Source organism: Podarcis cretensis (genome assembly GCF_951804945.1).
Source record: "Podarcis cretensis genome assembly, chromosome: 17".
NCBI classification, from domain to species: Eukaryota; Metazoa; Chordata; class Lepidosauria; order Squamata; family Lacertidae; genus Podarcis; species Podarcis cretensis.
This window is the reverse complement of record NC_137187.1, coordinates 3,502,399-3,517,252: the sequence shown is the minus strand read 5'-3', so window position 1 is coordinate 3,517,252 and position 14,854 is coordinate 3,502,399. Positions and strand designations below refer to the sequence as shown.

Genomic DNA, 14,854 nt, shown 5'->3' with positions numbered 1-14,854 from the left:
GAAACGGCTGCGCCGCCGCTGCGCGCTCTGACCTTCGCGGTTCTCCTTCGCATCCATCTAGGCGGGCGGCCCCGGGGCACCAACCACCACCGTCATCATGTCGCCCAGGAAATTCTTCGTCGGCGGGAACTGGAAGATGAATGGCGACAAGAAGAGCCTCGGGGAGCTCATCCAGACTCTCAATGGCGCCAAGGTCCCCGCAGACACCGGTGAGCCGGGGGGGGCCCAGGTGGGGGGGGGAGGGAAGCCCCTAAGGGGCGCGATCGTGCGCGCGCTTAGCCTTAGGGGAGGGGAAGCCCCCGCGCCCGGGTCTGCAGGCTCCCCGGAGGTGCTGGGAGGAGGCAAGCGGGGCCCCCGGTTGCCACGTTTAGGATCGGGGACCGGCCGGGGGCGCACGCCCCGCCGAGCCCTGCCCGTCTCCTCTCTTGCGCCCCCTTCGCCATAGGGGAGCGCAAAGGATAATACACGCCGATGAACTCGCGCAGGGGGAGAAACAATGTCGAGGTGCCTGCAGTTGCCGGGGGTTGGTCTGGATGACCCCGCGGGGTCCCTTCCAGCTCTAGGAGTCTGCGATTAACGCGCTCAAGGCTTCTCGGCAGCGGCCTCTAATGGGATGAGCATGAGAAGGGGGAGCCGGTGAAGGAGGCCGGCCTGTTTTCCTGGCCCGCTCCATCCACCCCCTTCCTGGCTGCAGCGGTGCCTTTCCTAGGGTCTCGGGAAAGGGCGGGGGTGGCGCCCGGATGCCTGGGTCCCTCCCTCGCCGCCGCCGCGTGCTCGCCCGCACGTACTCCAGGGCCGCCTCTCCCGGCAGGCAAGCTGCTTGCCTTGTCTCTCTCTCCTTCTCTAGCCAGGAGGAAGGGAGACGAAGAAGCCTCTGCGCCCCGGAAAGGAATCTTGCTACATACTTTCTTTTTTACTGCTTCTCTGTTTAATGGCTTTCCGGCCGGCCAGAGAAAATAAGCTTTTCTTGCTACATTATTTCCTCGCCGGGAAATACTGCATTATTGTACTTTAAAAGAAATAAATAAAAATCCTCGGGCGGAACATGTAGGCAGCTTCAAAAGGCCGAAGAAATACTGTGGCGGGCAGTTCCGAGGGTGCTGTTCAACTTAAGTTTATTCAGAGTAGAGCTGTTGAAATTAATGGAGTCATAGATGGGTTTTCCAGGGAGGCCAGCATAGAACAGCCCAGGCCTAAGCACAAGCTTAGAGCAAAGTTAATTGTTTCAATGCAAAGAGGATTAAAATACAAGTAGATTTTATATTACTAGTAAACGGGTCAAGTGCTGGTGATTTTGTACTGATAGTTGTGAGAGGAGCAGATTTACTCCTTGCAGAGCAGTTGTGTAAAGAGCATGGCCTGCACATTTTTGCCTTCTCTTAATGACCTCTTTTTGAGAAAAATGAAAGGTTAAAAATCTTAGAATACCCTTGAAGGAGCTTCCTCTCTCCCTACAGTCTATTGTAAAAGGGCAGCTAGGCTAGGCCCACTATTAGTCACAGCTCAGCCCAGTCTATGGAAATCCATGTGTTCAGAGAGAGCCCTGCCTGCTGGTCACGTGGCACTGAGCGCTTTGGGTGCTGTGTTCATGACCACCCACCCTACATTTAACTGGTGGCTTGCAGTGGATGAGAAGCCGGGAAATAATCTGACCAGTCCTCATAAGGGCCATGTAGCGAGAGGGAAAAGGGATGCAGTTGAGGCCTGGTCTGCTGCAGAATTCTTTGTCTGAACAGGGCTGGCACGATGCCCAGTTCTCAGGCAGTGAGGCTAGCTAGCCCGTCTGCCTCTCTTGCTTTTGGTTGGCATGGTTTTGCCAGCGGGAGACTCTGCCTGCAGCATGGACTCCTTGCTCACCAGCGATGAGGGCAAAGGGGACGCCTGGACCAAAATTTGGCCGGCAGATCCTTTTTGCTGTCCCTCTAGGGTTAGAAAAGGGCAAGGTGGGGGCATCCTGAAGAAATGTCAAAGGGTCTGGAGGAGAGGGTTCCTAAATATAGGTGGCGGCGCAGCTGCCTAAAAATACCAGCTACTGTACTTGGAGTTGGGAAACTTTATCCCTGCAGCTTGCTAAAGGTCAGGAAATGGGCCTCCAGATGAACTATATGGGGAGAGGTTGATCTACTCAGTTGCCCCAGATATTCTGTCTCCTCTATATTATATGGCCTCCTCAGGATTTGAGCAGATCTGAGAGCCAGTGTGGTGTAGTGGTTAAGAGTGGTAGTCTCGTAATCTGGGGAACCGGGTTCGCTTCCCCGCTCCTCCACATGCAGCTGCTGGGTGACCTTGGGCCAGTCACACTTCTTTGGAGTCTCTCAGCCCCACTCACCTCACAGAGTGTTTGTTGTGGGGGAGGAAGGGAAAAGGAGATTGTTAGCCGCTTTGAGACTCCTTCAGGTAGTGATAAAGCGGGATATCAAATCCAAACTCTTCTTCTTCTTCTTACCTCCCTCTGTTGGAGATGCCACTGCAGTGTCCCCCATGCAGACTGCATCGTGGAATTGTATAGTTGGATGGGACCCTGAGGATCATCTAGTCCAACCCCTGCAATGCAGGAATATGCAGCTGCCCCACACGGGGATCAAACCTGCAGCCTTGGTGTTATCAGCGTCATGCTCCAACAAACTGAGCTATCCGGTTGTTGCTTTCTCTTACCTGTTATTTGCCAACTGGCTAAGCAAGGCTTCCTGCCACAGAACAGCTTGTAAAAACATCCAGGATTATGTTGCTAGGCTGCCGCACCCAAAAGCCCCCCTTCTCAATAAATATTGTAGCAGTTCTTAAGATTATTGGTTATAGGGAATAGGTTTGCCCTTTACCCCATGGAGTCAGCTTTCAAGTTTCTGACCTTTGCAGCGCCCACAGCTCCACCCCACACACTTATTAGGTTTCCCTCCATCTTTATAACCTCTTATATATCTGTGAACATATGAGGCTGCTTTGTCCTGAGTCAGGCTACTTGTCTGTTTAGTCCTATTTTGCTACCTGTTTTGACCAGCAGTGGCTACCTAGGACCCCGTGCAGAAAAAGGGCTTTTCCCACCCCAGTAAGATCTCTTTTAACTTGCAAGTGTTCTACCCCTGAGCTCTGCCTGCAGCCTGCCAAAACAAATTATAAGGCTCAAATTTCTCTTGACCAGGGGTCAGCAAACTTCTTCAGCAGGGGGCCTGCCCACTGTCCCTCAGACCTTGTGGGGGGCCCGGACTATATTTTGAAAAAATAATAATTCCTATGCCCTACAAATAACCCAGAGATGCATTTTAAATAAAAGGACACATTCTACTCATGTGAAAACACGCTGAATCCCGGACCGTCCACAGGCCAGATTTGGAAGGCGATTGGGCCGAATCCGGCCCCTGGTCCTTAGTTTGCCTACCCATGCTCTTGACCCTCAGACAGGAGGATTAGAGCAGTTTCAGGATTAGAGCAGTGCAGAACAAGAAGGGGTTTGCCACACCCATAAAGGATGCTATTTGTACTGCCTTGAACCCAGATGTGGCTGGCACATCTGCTTCCATGTGACCCTCCGAAAATTAGGATCACGATCAGTGGTCAGGAACATTGGGAATTAAAGTCCAACATTCAGAGGAATACTGGTTCTTCATCCCTGGTCAATAGGATAGGGTGAGGTTTTTTTTAATAAAAAATAAATAAATCTATAATGGGAAATGACAGCCAATCTGTTTGCTGGTTAACCTTGCTGAAGGTAACTTTTTAGACTGAGACCTAAGATTTAGTGTAGATTTCCATTTTCTCAGTGAAAACTATTTGGAGGGAGTAGATGCATTTAACTTCATTGAAAAACTTACCAAAGCAACTCTTTTATTACTTGGGCTTTTTCAGCAGTATCCCAAAGATTTGGGTTGGGTTACAAATATATCCTTTGTCACTTTTCAATCTTACAAAAGTAGGCCAGGCTGTATTATTTTGTACAGCACCTCTAAGATTCAGCTTTTGGTATAAGATTTGGCCTGCATCTGAGAAGGGAAGTTCTTTTTGTATGGAGAGTCAAGGAGAGAGCATCTATTGTCACTCAGGCAAGCCATGTTTAAGTGAGGTGAAATTTCATTGCTGAAAGTCTTTGACATCCCCTCTTCCAGTTTGTAAATTTAAAGATAAACAAAAGAGCATGTAAGTGTTAAGCAAAGAGGAAAATTGCCAAAAATGTCACTCCTTCCTTTCTTCTCCCCCCCTTACTAATCTAGTTTCAATGACCTAAGGCTCCTTCCAGAAAACCCCCTAAAATACGTTCATCTCCTTTCCTCCATCTGCCATGAAGATGCATTTTTAGAAACCACTTAGCAAATTTAGGACAATCTCTTCCTGGTTGGCACCCTAACACCCAGTCACTATCAGGAAGACAGGATTTGAAGCCATTGGCTTTGTCAATTTTAAGCCCAACTTTTTGATTTCCAAAAAGATCCTGTTTTCCCCACACAGAAACTCCTGTGGACACCGCTCCCCACTCCTTCCCATCAGCTGCCAAAACCCTTACCTGTCTTTTGTTCTGAAACCCAACCAGGTCCCCATTTCTAGGGAAGGTAAAGGTAAAGGGACCCCTGACCATTAGGTCCAGTCGTGGCCGATTCTGGGGTTGCGGCGCTCATCTCGCTTTATTGGCCGAGGGAGCCGGCGTACAGCTTCCAGGTCATGTGGTGCTTTCGAACTGCTAGGTGGGCAGGAGCAGGGACTGAGCAACGGGAGCTCACCCCGTCGCGGGGATTCGAACCACCGACCTTCTGATCGGCCAGTCCTAGGCTCTGTGGTTTAACCCACAGCGCCACCCACGTCCCATTTCTAGGGAAACCTATGCTCTTTCTTCCCCTTGCTGTGCACTTGTTTCCTCTTTAGTTTCCTCACCCCCCAAATGCAACCCCCCCCATGGAACTTTTACTTCTGTAGCAGTGCCCCCCACCCAAGTCTTGCAATTGCCTATTCTGATTCTCACATTAAACCTTTCCCCAGGCTCCACAAAATCACTATGCAAATGCCATTCCAACTTCCCCATCTCTTTTTAAAAACAATTTGCCTTGTCACATTCATTTTCCTTCAGGTAGCACCTTAACTCCCCCTTCGCCTCATTTCAGCCAAATTCTTTCTCTTCCCCACCCCCACTTTCCACAGGCCAATTGTCCTACAGTCTAGTGTGTTTTCAGGTCTGCTTTTAGAACTGATAGCTTTAACCCTCCAAATTCGACTATTGTTCAAATGCTACCAGGTATGATAAAGGCCCTTTGAGACAATAAAGTCACCTTTGATTGTGTTCTCCCTGTTAACTCTTGGAGTGCTGAATTCTGAGGTGCATTCACGATTGATCATGAAAGGGGGAAATCAGGCTGCATGTGAGATGTGCAAGCAGTACACTTAATAATCGCCATCAGTGTGCTGTGGGGATTGTGCATAGTGCTGTGGCGCCATCAAGAGAGAGAGGGCCACAGAGTTTGAAACAGGGTGGATTTGATTTAAACCAAATCGATTTAAATCACCATTTCGGCAACAAGACTCATTCTTGCTGGTATAATCTTAATATTTACAACCAGATGAAGGTTTCATTTTTTGGAATAATAAATTTTCAGAGTAGTTTTTTTACAGTTATATCAAAAATTACTGATTTGGTTATACTATTAGAAATATACAGACAGATTATTGTGAGGTTTAATCAGCTAACTGTTTATATTTGGACAACTTTTCTACTATGTTTTATTGGAAGGACAAAAACAATCATTTCCTTAATAACAATTTAAACAATTTGTTTAACTAAAGCAATAACATTATAGCATATGTATCCATTTTTTGTTAACTGATGTGGTTAAACATTTTTTTAAAAAACCACACAGACTGAGTTTTAGCACACATGAAAAACTTAAAACAAATCCTTATTTCATGATGAATAGCTTTTGAACTATAATGTAACTTAAATAGAAAACTATCTTTAGAAGTATTTTTTTTCTCCAAAAGCATTTTATTTTAAAAATCCGATTTAAATTTTTTGAAAATACAATTTTTATTTTTTAAAAAACCATTTATTTTTATCCACCCTGGTTTGAAATTAACCAGGCACATTTTGCATCTGACTTTCAACCACTTGCTTGCGACCAAGTGAAGATGTCTGGTTGCCAGGATGACGCCCGACACCTCCACCATCTGGTGGCGCGTGCCTGGGGATCTTTGGATCTGGACTGCTTCCACACACTTATACCCCATCCTGTAGTGCTATTATCAGTTATATTTTATCTGCACAGAATGAATTTCTCGAGCCAATTTGCTTTTCCTGTGCAGCCTGAGCACGAGCAGTCACGATTAAGAGAAAGAGGTCGGAATAGGCCAATATACCGTATTTTTCGCTCTATAACACGCACCCGACCATAACACGCACGTAGTTTTTAGAGGAGGAAAATCCGTAGGCATGCCACCCGTAGGCATTCCCTCCATAACACGCACAGACATTTCCCCTTACTTTTTAGGAGGAAAAAAGTGAGTGTTATGGTGCAAAAAATACGGTACATGTGGACTGTCTTCGATCAAGTGACTCTTCTTCTTTTACATTCATAAACTAGCTCACAACTGTCATCTGAACTATCCAGACGTTTAACGGAGAATCAATTGTAGTCAGTCCATCCTATGAAAATCAAGACTTTAGAGTTGTCTTGCCCCAAAAATATCAACTAGCGTAGACATTCTGTTTTGGCAACTGCGAGCCTTGCTTTTAAGGAACCATTTGCTGCTAGCTTATACACAGTGGTACCTCGGGATGCGAATGGGATCCGTTCCGGAGCCCTGTTCACATCCTGAATAGAATGTAAGGCGTGTGTGCGCGGGTCACGTTTTGCCGCTTCTGCGAATGCGTGTGATGTCATTTTGAGCGTATGCGTGAGCGTCGAAACCCAGAAGTAATGCTCTCCATTACTTCCGGGTTTCGCCGCATGCGCAGATGCTGAAAATGACGTTGCTCCACAGCAACCCGAAAGCGCTCAACCTGAATCACATTCAACCCGAGGTATGACTGTATACAGTGGTACCTCGGATTACATACGCTTCAGGTTACATACGCTTCAGGTAACAGACTCTGCTAACCCAGAAATAGTACCTCAGGTTAAGAACTTTGCTTCAGGGTGAGAACAGAAATAGTGCTCTGGTGGTGCGGCGGCAGCAGGAGGCCCCATTAGCTAAAGTGGTGCTTCAGGTTAAGGACGGACCTCCGGAACGAATTAAGTACTTAACCCGAGGTACCACTGTATCTGAGATTCTAACACTGGGGAAGGGGAGATTGGTGGTGGAAGGAAGGGATGGTTTATTTACCCACGGTTACCCTCTGAACCTCATGGCACGCCCAGCAGAGTTGACCCACAAGTGTGTTGTGTCCAGCACCCGAAGAGTGAATTGGCCTTGGGGTGGGAACAGTCCGTAGCCAAGAGACTCTGTGGGGTGGCTGCTTCATCCTAGATGCTTTTCACTTTCTCGTCCCCAGAGGTTGTTTGTGGTGCCCCCTCCATCTACCTCGACTTTGCCCGCCAAAAGCTCGATGCCAAGATCGGTGTGGCCGCCCAGAATTGTTACAAGGTGCCTAAGGGAGCTTTCACAGGAGAGATCAGGTTAGTCTGCTGGGGGCCAGGGGCCACAAAGAACTGGCATTCCTTTAGCGAGGGGTAATTTTAAAAAAGTAAATAAGGATTTGGTTTGCACCCCGTGGCAGAACAGATAGCGTGGTTTCTTTCCTGCTCTGCCCTGCAGAGGACCTTAAGGTCCATGAATAACCATAGTTTAGAGGTCCCGGGCCCTAAGGAAGTCAGACTATCCTCCGCCAGGGCCTTTTTAGTGATGGCTCCGACCTAGTGGAATGCTCTGTCCCATGAGACTAGGGCCTTTCAGGATTTAACCTACTCCCGTTGGGCCTGTAAGACAGAGCTATTCCGCCTGGCCTTTAGTTTGAATTCAGCCTGATCTTTTATTTCCCTTCTCTTCCCTCCCCCTCCGCTCTGAGACCCCACAGCAAATTCTCCCCTGGCCTCCTCGCTGGCCCAAGTAGGACCAATTCAGCCAGATAGCCCTGGGGATTATCTGATTGATTTTTGAATTTTATTGTTATTCATGTTTTTATACCATATTTTATGCTGCTTTTATAATTAAGTGTTTTAAAGTGTTTTAAATTTGTTGTTAGCTGCTCTGAGCCCGGTTTTTGAACCGGGAAGGGCGGGGTATAAATAAAATTTATTATTATTATTATTTCCTTCTGTTTCAGCCCAGCCATGATAAAGGATGTTGGTGTCACCTGGGTGATTTTGGGACACTCTGAGAGGAGGCATGTCTTTGGCGAGTCCGACGAGGTGGGTGATCTAGTAGATTTCATTCCCTCCACTATCGCTGGGCGGGGAATCACCTGCAGCAAGGAGGTGTGCGGAGATGGTACAGTTTGTATGGGACTCTGAAGCTGTCCTCCTCCCCCTTTTCCAGCTGATTGGGCAGAAGGTGGCGCACGCCTTGGCTGAGGGTCTGGGCGTCATCGCCTGCATTGGGGAAAAACTGGACGAGCGAGAGGCTGGCATCACCGAGAAAGTGGTATTTGAGCAGACCAAGGCTATTGCTGGTAAGAGGGGACTGGGGAATGTGCAGAGGTTTCCTTGGGTTTCAGGTGAGGGGAGAGAAATGCTTTGGTTTGAAATAATGGGGCAAAACGTTTGGTAATAGATCATTCAGTAGGCAGGAAATGCCATGTACACTAGTGGCCAAAACCTTTTGGGGAAAGTGTGTTTTTGAGGTTTGATGGCTCATAATACCATTTTATTTTATTTTAGTAATACCATAAAATTATATATCAATGGAAAGGTACCGTATTTTTCACTTTATAGGATGCACCGGACCACAAGACACACCTAGTTTTTTTGGGGGGGGGAGGGAATCAAGAAAAAAAATCTTATTTCCACCCCCAGCCCCAAAGAGTCCCAAAGTGTCTGCTTCTCCCAGAGCTTCTGGGGCTGTCAGGGGAAGCCCAGGTTCCCCCCCCCCCCAGCCCCAAAGAGCAAAGAAGCCAAGACAGTGAGCGGGATCCATCCTGCTGGCTGTCTTGGCTTCCTCTTTAGCTGCGGGGCTGGGACACCAGCCCCAGAACAGGTCGGGGAGCAGCGGTCCCTTCTCCCTCCTGGGGAAAAGCCCGCAAGAGCCGCACGAAGCTTGTGTGTGGCTCTTGGGGGCTTTTCCTGCCTGCCTCCCCCTGCATTTGCTCCATAGGATACACACTTTTCCCCTTAGTTTTTAAAAGGGGGAAAGTGTGTCCTATGGAGCTAAAAATACGGTAATTTAATGAAGAATGCAATGCAACAAAGCTTGTCCAGTTGTCTGTATTTAGCAAAAGTTAGAGGCAAATAACCAGAAAAAGGAAGCACAGCTTGCTTACAGTAAATGTATGCTCAGACGTCCTTAAAGCTCTGGATAGCACTAACTTTTAAGTGACCCAGGTTTTCTCTCATTACTTTGGCTTCTGAATACATTACTCCAAAACCTGAGCCCTATGCAGGCATTTGTCCTCATGTGCTCCATATCATGGTTTTTTTTTGCGGGGGGGGGGGCAGGGGTGCACATTCAGGCCTCGTTTGCTCCCCCCCCCCCCGCATGCACTGAAGCCGAATGTCTCCAGCTGGGAATCTGCTCTGCTCATGGAGGCTTCCAGCTTTATTTCGAATCCCTCTCAGTCAGCAGAGCATGAGACTTTTGATCTCAGGGTTGTGGGTTCGAGTCTCACTCTGTGCAAAATATTGGTGCATTGCAGGGGGTTGGACTAGATGACCCTCGGAACCCCTTCCAACTCTACAGTTCTGGAGTTCTACGCTCATAACTTGATGGGAAATTTAGAGATGTCTAATCTTTGTGCGCCCCACCCCACCCCGCAACTGCCATCCAACTATACATGCTCTTCTCAAGAGGTCAAATTGTGCCTGACTACCTCCCCCCGCAAAAAAAACCCCCCACAATGCTCACTGTCCCCCTCTCTTGTCCCCAGATAACGTGAAGGACTGGAGCAAAGTGGTTCTTGCCTATGAGCCAGTTTGGGCCATTGGGACTGGTAAAACTGCAACTCCTCAGCAGGTACGGATGTGGTTAGTGAGAACCGTGTTCCCAAATCTTGTTTCCCTTTGGAGGTGGTCTTGGCATCAGAGGATGGCAAATATCCCTGAGCCCCACTCTGATACTTTGGACCGATGGCCTTTAGCTTGCTGTGAGTGACACGATTCTTGCCTTTTGTTAGGCTCAGGAGGTTCACGAGAAGTTGAGGGGCTGGCTGAAGAGTCACGTGTCTGATGCTGTTGCACAGTCGACTCGGATCATCTACGGAGGTAAATGGAGCCCTCCCCAGTTCGCAAAACAAGTGTGGCAAGAGTTTGCCCTTTCCCCCTATTGATCGCACAGCAAACATCCTGTTTCAGATGTGCGCCTGTCAAATAGAATCTCAAAGGGGTACAAAGTTAATTTGCGTGTTCGTTGTAGTTCCTTAGCTGTTACAAGCTGTAGTGGGGCCAGTTCAGGCCACAAGAACTAAAAAACCTCAGCTCCTCAGCAGATATGGATGTTGGTAGGGAGGAAGGTGTTGCCCAAATTCACTTCCCTTTTCTAAGAGATGGTTCGTACTGGAGAATGGAAAATGTCATAAGCTGAGCTCCTTTGTAGGGTTTTGGTAAGGATTGCCAAAGACAATCCTTGAATTGAATAATGAAACACTGGCAATTAAAATTAAAGGAACTGCAATTCAAGTGCAGAAGCTGCGTCCATCTTCTCGCAGCTTGCCATGGAGAATGGCAGGTTTAATTTGGGAGGGATGGTCAGGCCTAGGGAACCGCCTCCTCAAATTGCCATCCCAGTGTAGCTGTTGGCGAGCAGCAAGCTTTCTGTGTGGTTTTTAGATCAGGATAGCACGGTTTCATGACCAGATTGACCCTGCTGCCAACACTAATAATTAAGGTAGGCATAGAAACTTAAAAGAAAACGTGAAGAGAGTTCATCTGCAAATACATAATTTAGTTGCGGATAAGTGTGTTGTGTGAGGAGCTGCAGATGTGGGTTAGAAGAAGGGCTTTCTTAAAAGGCAAGGTGGGGTAGCATTTATATGCTATTTGCTTGTGGCGAAATTTCCATAAACGGTTTGCAGTGGTTCGAGACAATGGTCAGCCTAGCTAGTACATAAAATCATGCTACCTAATTTTGAAAGCATGGCTACTCTGAGAGGAGACAATTCAGAGCAGAAAAGCAAAGGGAAGAGGTGGGGCTTAACCCTTCACCTGCCTACATTGCTCCAAGGTGCCCTCCTTGGGTATATGTGTTTGTGTGTGCGCAATTTTATTATAGCAGAAAAGCTGGATAGAATTAAGGACTCCTGCCACCTCTCCACATCATCTTTCCCAAAGTAGTTTTGCTTTTAAAAGGCACTATGAGGGGGTCGCAGAATTAGCCTTGGAAAAGCCATGTAGCTCAAAGACATTGTGTTTTTTTGGTCCTTATCTGTTGTGTGGTTTCTCCTCCCTCCTTGGGCATTTTTTAAATAAAAAGAAATGGGGATTGTAATCCTTTGCAGGTTCCGTCACTGGCCCCACCTGCAAAGAACTGGCCTCCCAGCACGACGTGGACGGCTTCCTCGTCGGCGGGGCTTCCCTCAAGCCTGAATTCGTAGACATCATCAACGCAAAACACTGAAAGCTGCTGCTCGGCGTTCGAAGTGAGGGGGTGCAGTTCATCGCGGGTGGAAGACACGGCATTGTAGAAACCTGCGCCCACCCTCTGCACTTGGGTCACACGAACTCCCCTTCAAGTCCCTGCCCCCATACTTTGCTGTTAATTGTCCCACACTGCTGCTGAACACAACGGTTGCCAAGGCATTTCTCGGTTAGCTGGATCCTTTGTGCAGGCAGGCCTTTGTTTACTTCCCCCTGTGCTGGAGGGACAGGGTTTCCTGCCTTGCTCTTCTCCCTGTAAGCTAGACAGAGGCCTGTTTTTTTCTGATCAATGTCTAGTTTTGCTGCCTTGCTGAGGATGGGGTCTCTTGCCTCTCGCTTCAGCCGAGTCGGAGTCTTTACCCAGTAGCTTATGTTGTGTGTAAGATGTGCGTCCGTACTGTGTCCCACCCCCTAAGCCAACAACGAACAGAAATAAAGAAAGGGAAACGAACGTAAGGCTCTGAAATCTGTTGCTGCAACTACAGTGTAGCCTGCAAGATAAATTATTAGTTATTTTTATTATTATCATTTACATCCCACCCATCTGGCTGGGTTTCCCCAGCCACTCTGGGCGGCTCCCAATAGAATATAAAAAATACACTAAAACATTAGACATTAAAAACTTCCCTAAACAGGGCTGCCTTCAGGTATCTTCTAAAAGTCAGATAGTTGTTTATTTCCTTGACATTTGATGGGAGGGTGTTCCACAGGGCAAGTGTCAGTGTGGTGTAGTGGTTAAGAGCGGTAGACTTGTAATCTGGTGAACCAGGTTCGCTTCCCTGCTCCTCCACATGCAGCTGCTGGGTGACCTTGGGCTAGTCACACTTTTCTGAAGTCTCTCAGCCCCACTCACCTCACAGAGTGTTTGTTGTGGGGGAGGAAGGGAAAGGAGAATGTCAGCCGCTTTGAGACTCCTTAGGGTAATGATAAAGCGGGATATCAAATCCGAACTCTTCTTCCTCTTCTACTGAGAATGCCCTCTACTTGGTTCCCTGTAACCTCACTTCTCGCAATGAGGGAACCGCCAGAAGGCCCTAAGTGCTGGACCTCAGTGTCCAGGCTGAATGATGGGAATGGAGACGCTCCTTCTGGTATACTGGGCCAAAGACCATTTTGCTTCACTGTCAAGTTATCCTGCGTTTCCCTTTAGCGCTGATTTTCATGATTTGTTGGTGGGCCATGAGCTGCTTCTGATCCTTTGCCCAGACAGTCTCACCTTGAGTCATACGGAGAACGTGGTGGGGAACTTGTCCAGGCCTCAAGATTTTCACATGTTTTGGGAGGAATTATTCTCATTTTCACAATGTCTGGAGGAAGGAGTGAAAATGTATGGCAGGGGGCAAGAATCAAGAATGCTGTTTATTGGCTTCTTGGCTGGAGAGCTTTTGCCAGCTGTTCCACTCCCCCCACAAATACAGGGAAGGACAACTTTGGCTTTCATAATTTCAAAGCAAGCTGCCACGTGCAGTTTGGGTCAAGTCTATCCCTAAGTCCATACCTTTCAGAGGTGAGCAGAGCTGACTGCTGCAGAAGCCAGAGAATACAGCATAGAAAAACGAAGGCAATCACATTTTAGCTGAAATGAATGAGGGGCAGCGCGGACCGGGGGCTGTTAAGGCGAGATTGATAACACTGGTTTTAATGAATTGGTATCCTTGGCATGCCTGAAGCCATATAAACTACATTTTTCACTCCCACGTGAAATGGGAGTGCTTTCTGGTTAGAAACAGGCCATCTCAAATTCCACATCTGTCCTGGCAGGTGGTTTAGGGGGCATCGCTTGCAAAAAAGGGGGGAGGGGGCTGGATTTTATGCACCACTGAGGATTGATTGTTATGATTGGGAAGAATTGTTTACTCTTGGTCAATGCAATTATCAAAAAATTGAGCTTTTCGCAGAGGAAAATATAACATTGATCACACAGAAATGTTCGCTGGATGCTGAAGCTATATTTCACCACTAAATTGCAGGGTCATTTTCTTTGTCTGAACCAGTTGATAAAAAAATATGGTTGCTGAGCTGCTGTTCACATACTACATGATAATTTAATTTACATTTGCTATATAAACCTACAGATGGGGAGGGTGGCATCACTTCTATACACTGTCTCCCTTAGCCCTTACCAAGATGTAACCACATCATCTTTGCAGCACTACTGAAGGAAACTGATCCTAAACTTCCACTGCCTTGTGGTCAGGCTTCCAGAGCGAAACCAGAGGAAAAGTCGATGCCCACTGTCTCGCAGGACATCTTCCGGAGAAGAAAAGGCTCAGGAGTAAACCCTACGCAAATCTGGAGTGGAGTCCCTAAGACAGCTGGATGGTGCCTTGTACGCCTCCTTCTGGCAGTTCCTGGAGCCAAGCTGGTGCCAGACATATTGCTCTGCTTTCCTTTGGACCCCATCAGTGAGGCTGAGAGGGGGGTCTTGAAGTCTGGGCAGCCCAGCACCTCCAGACACACTGCCCAGGCTTGTGTCCCAGGGAGGTCACTTCAGTGCTGCTAAAGTAGCAAAAACAACATAGGAGGCAGCTGTTAGGAGTTGCCAGTCTCTGCTGCCACAGCAGGCGCTGTGATTCCTCGGCAGTTTGACCTCACCCCCAGAGGCGCACTCCATTGTCACTTGAGGCAGATGGATGCCAACAGATATCGATGCAGAATTTCATAAGCAAAAAAAGCATACCTTTGCCCCTGAGGAGCTTGCAGTCTTAAATTGTATGCTTGGTATTTTCAGAAACAAAAAACCTTTCAAGATGCGGGTTGCCTGGCTTGATCCTTCTCCTTTCACTTAAGTTTCCTAGCGTGATTGCTGAGCAGACTACCTTGGGAAAGGGTTTCCTGCTATACCCTTTTCTCATTCATAAGGTTGCAATTGGCTCCATCATTTCAGCAGCCCACTGTAAAACTAGATTAAGGTAGGCAACTGGTCCTGGAACCTGACAAACTGGTGCACTTTAGGGTTATTGTGCTTTTTGCTATTGAGTGTGCACCTCTTCAGCAGAATTTCCTAAGCTGGTGGTCACCAGATAATTTTGGACTACAACTCCCATCATCTCAGACCATTGGCTGAGGCTGATGGGAGCTGGAGTCCAGCAACCTTTGGAAAGGGCCAGATTGAAGAAAGCAGCCTTACGGAGACCCACGAGGCTCTGTCCTGT

At 47.8% G+C, this 14,854-nt stretch overlaps 1 protein-coding gene and 1 long non-coding RNA gene across 2 annotated transcripts in view; one reads left to right on the top strand and one right to left on the bottom strand.

Annotated features, from left to right (window-relative positions):
- Window positions 1-12,150, top strand: TPI1 (triosephosphate isomerase 1). The gene is made up of 7 exons (XM_079960361.1): window positions 1-209; window positions 7,469-7,592; window positions 8,240-8,324; window positions 8,452-8,584; window positions 9,995-10,080; window positions 10,241-10,328; window positions 11,561-12,150. The coding sequence occupies exons 1-7, from the start codon at window positions 98-100 to the stop codon at window positions 11,677-11,679; spliced, it is 747 nt and encodes a 248-aa protein (XP_079816487.1). The 5' UTR covers window positions 1-97; the 3' UTR covers window positions 11,680-12,150.
- Window positions 11,877-14,854, bottom strand: part of LOC307206909 — an 89,028-nt gene continuing 86,050 nt past the window's right edge. Inside the window, exon 2 of the long non-coding RNA XR_013834525.1 lies at window positions 11,877-12,746. This is a non-coding gene — a long non-coding RNA (uncharacterized lncRNA). The remainder of the gene's footprint in view (window positions 12,747-14,854) is intronic.

Bases quoted from the DNA above. Each gene is read 5' to 3' on its own strand.
- TPI1 (XM_079960361.1), top strand. From the start codon at position 98: ATGTCGCCCAGGAAATTCTTCGTCGGCGGGAACTGGAAGATGAATGGC. The intron at 210-7,468 runs GTGAGCCGGGGG...TCTCGTCCCCAG, and splicing joins CAAGGTCCCCGCAGACACCG to AGGTTGTTTGTGGTGCCCCC. The intron at 10,329-11,560 runs GTAAATGGAGCC...AATCCTTTGCAG, and splicing joins GACTCGGATCATCTACGGAG to GTTCCGTCACTGGCCCCACC.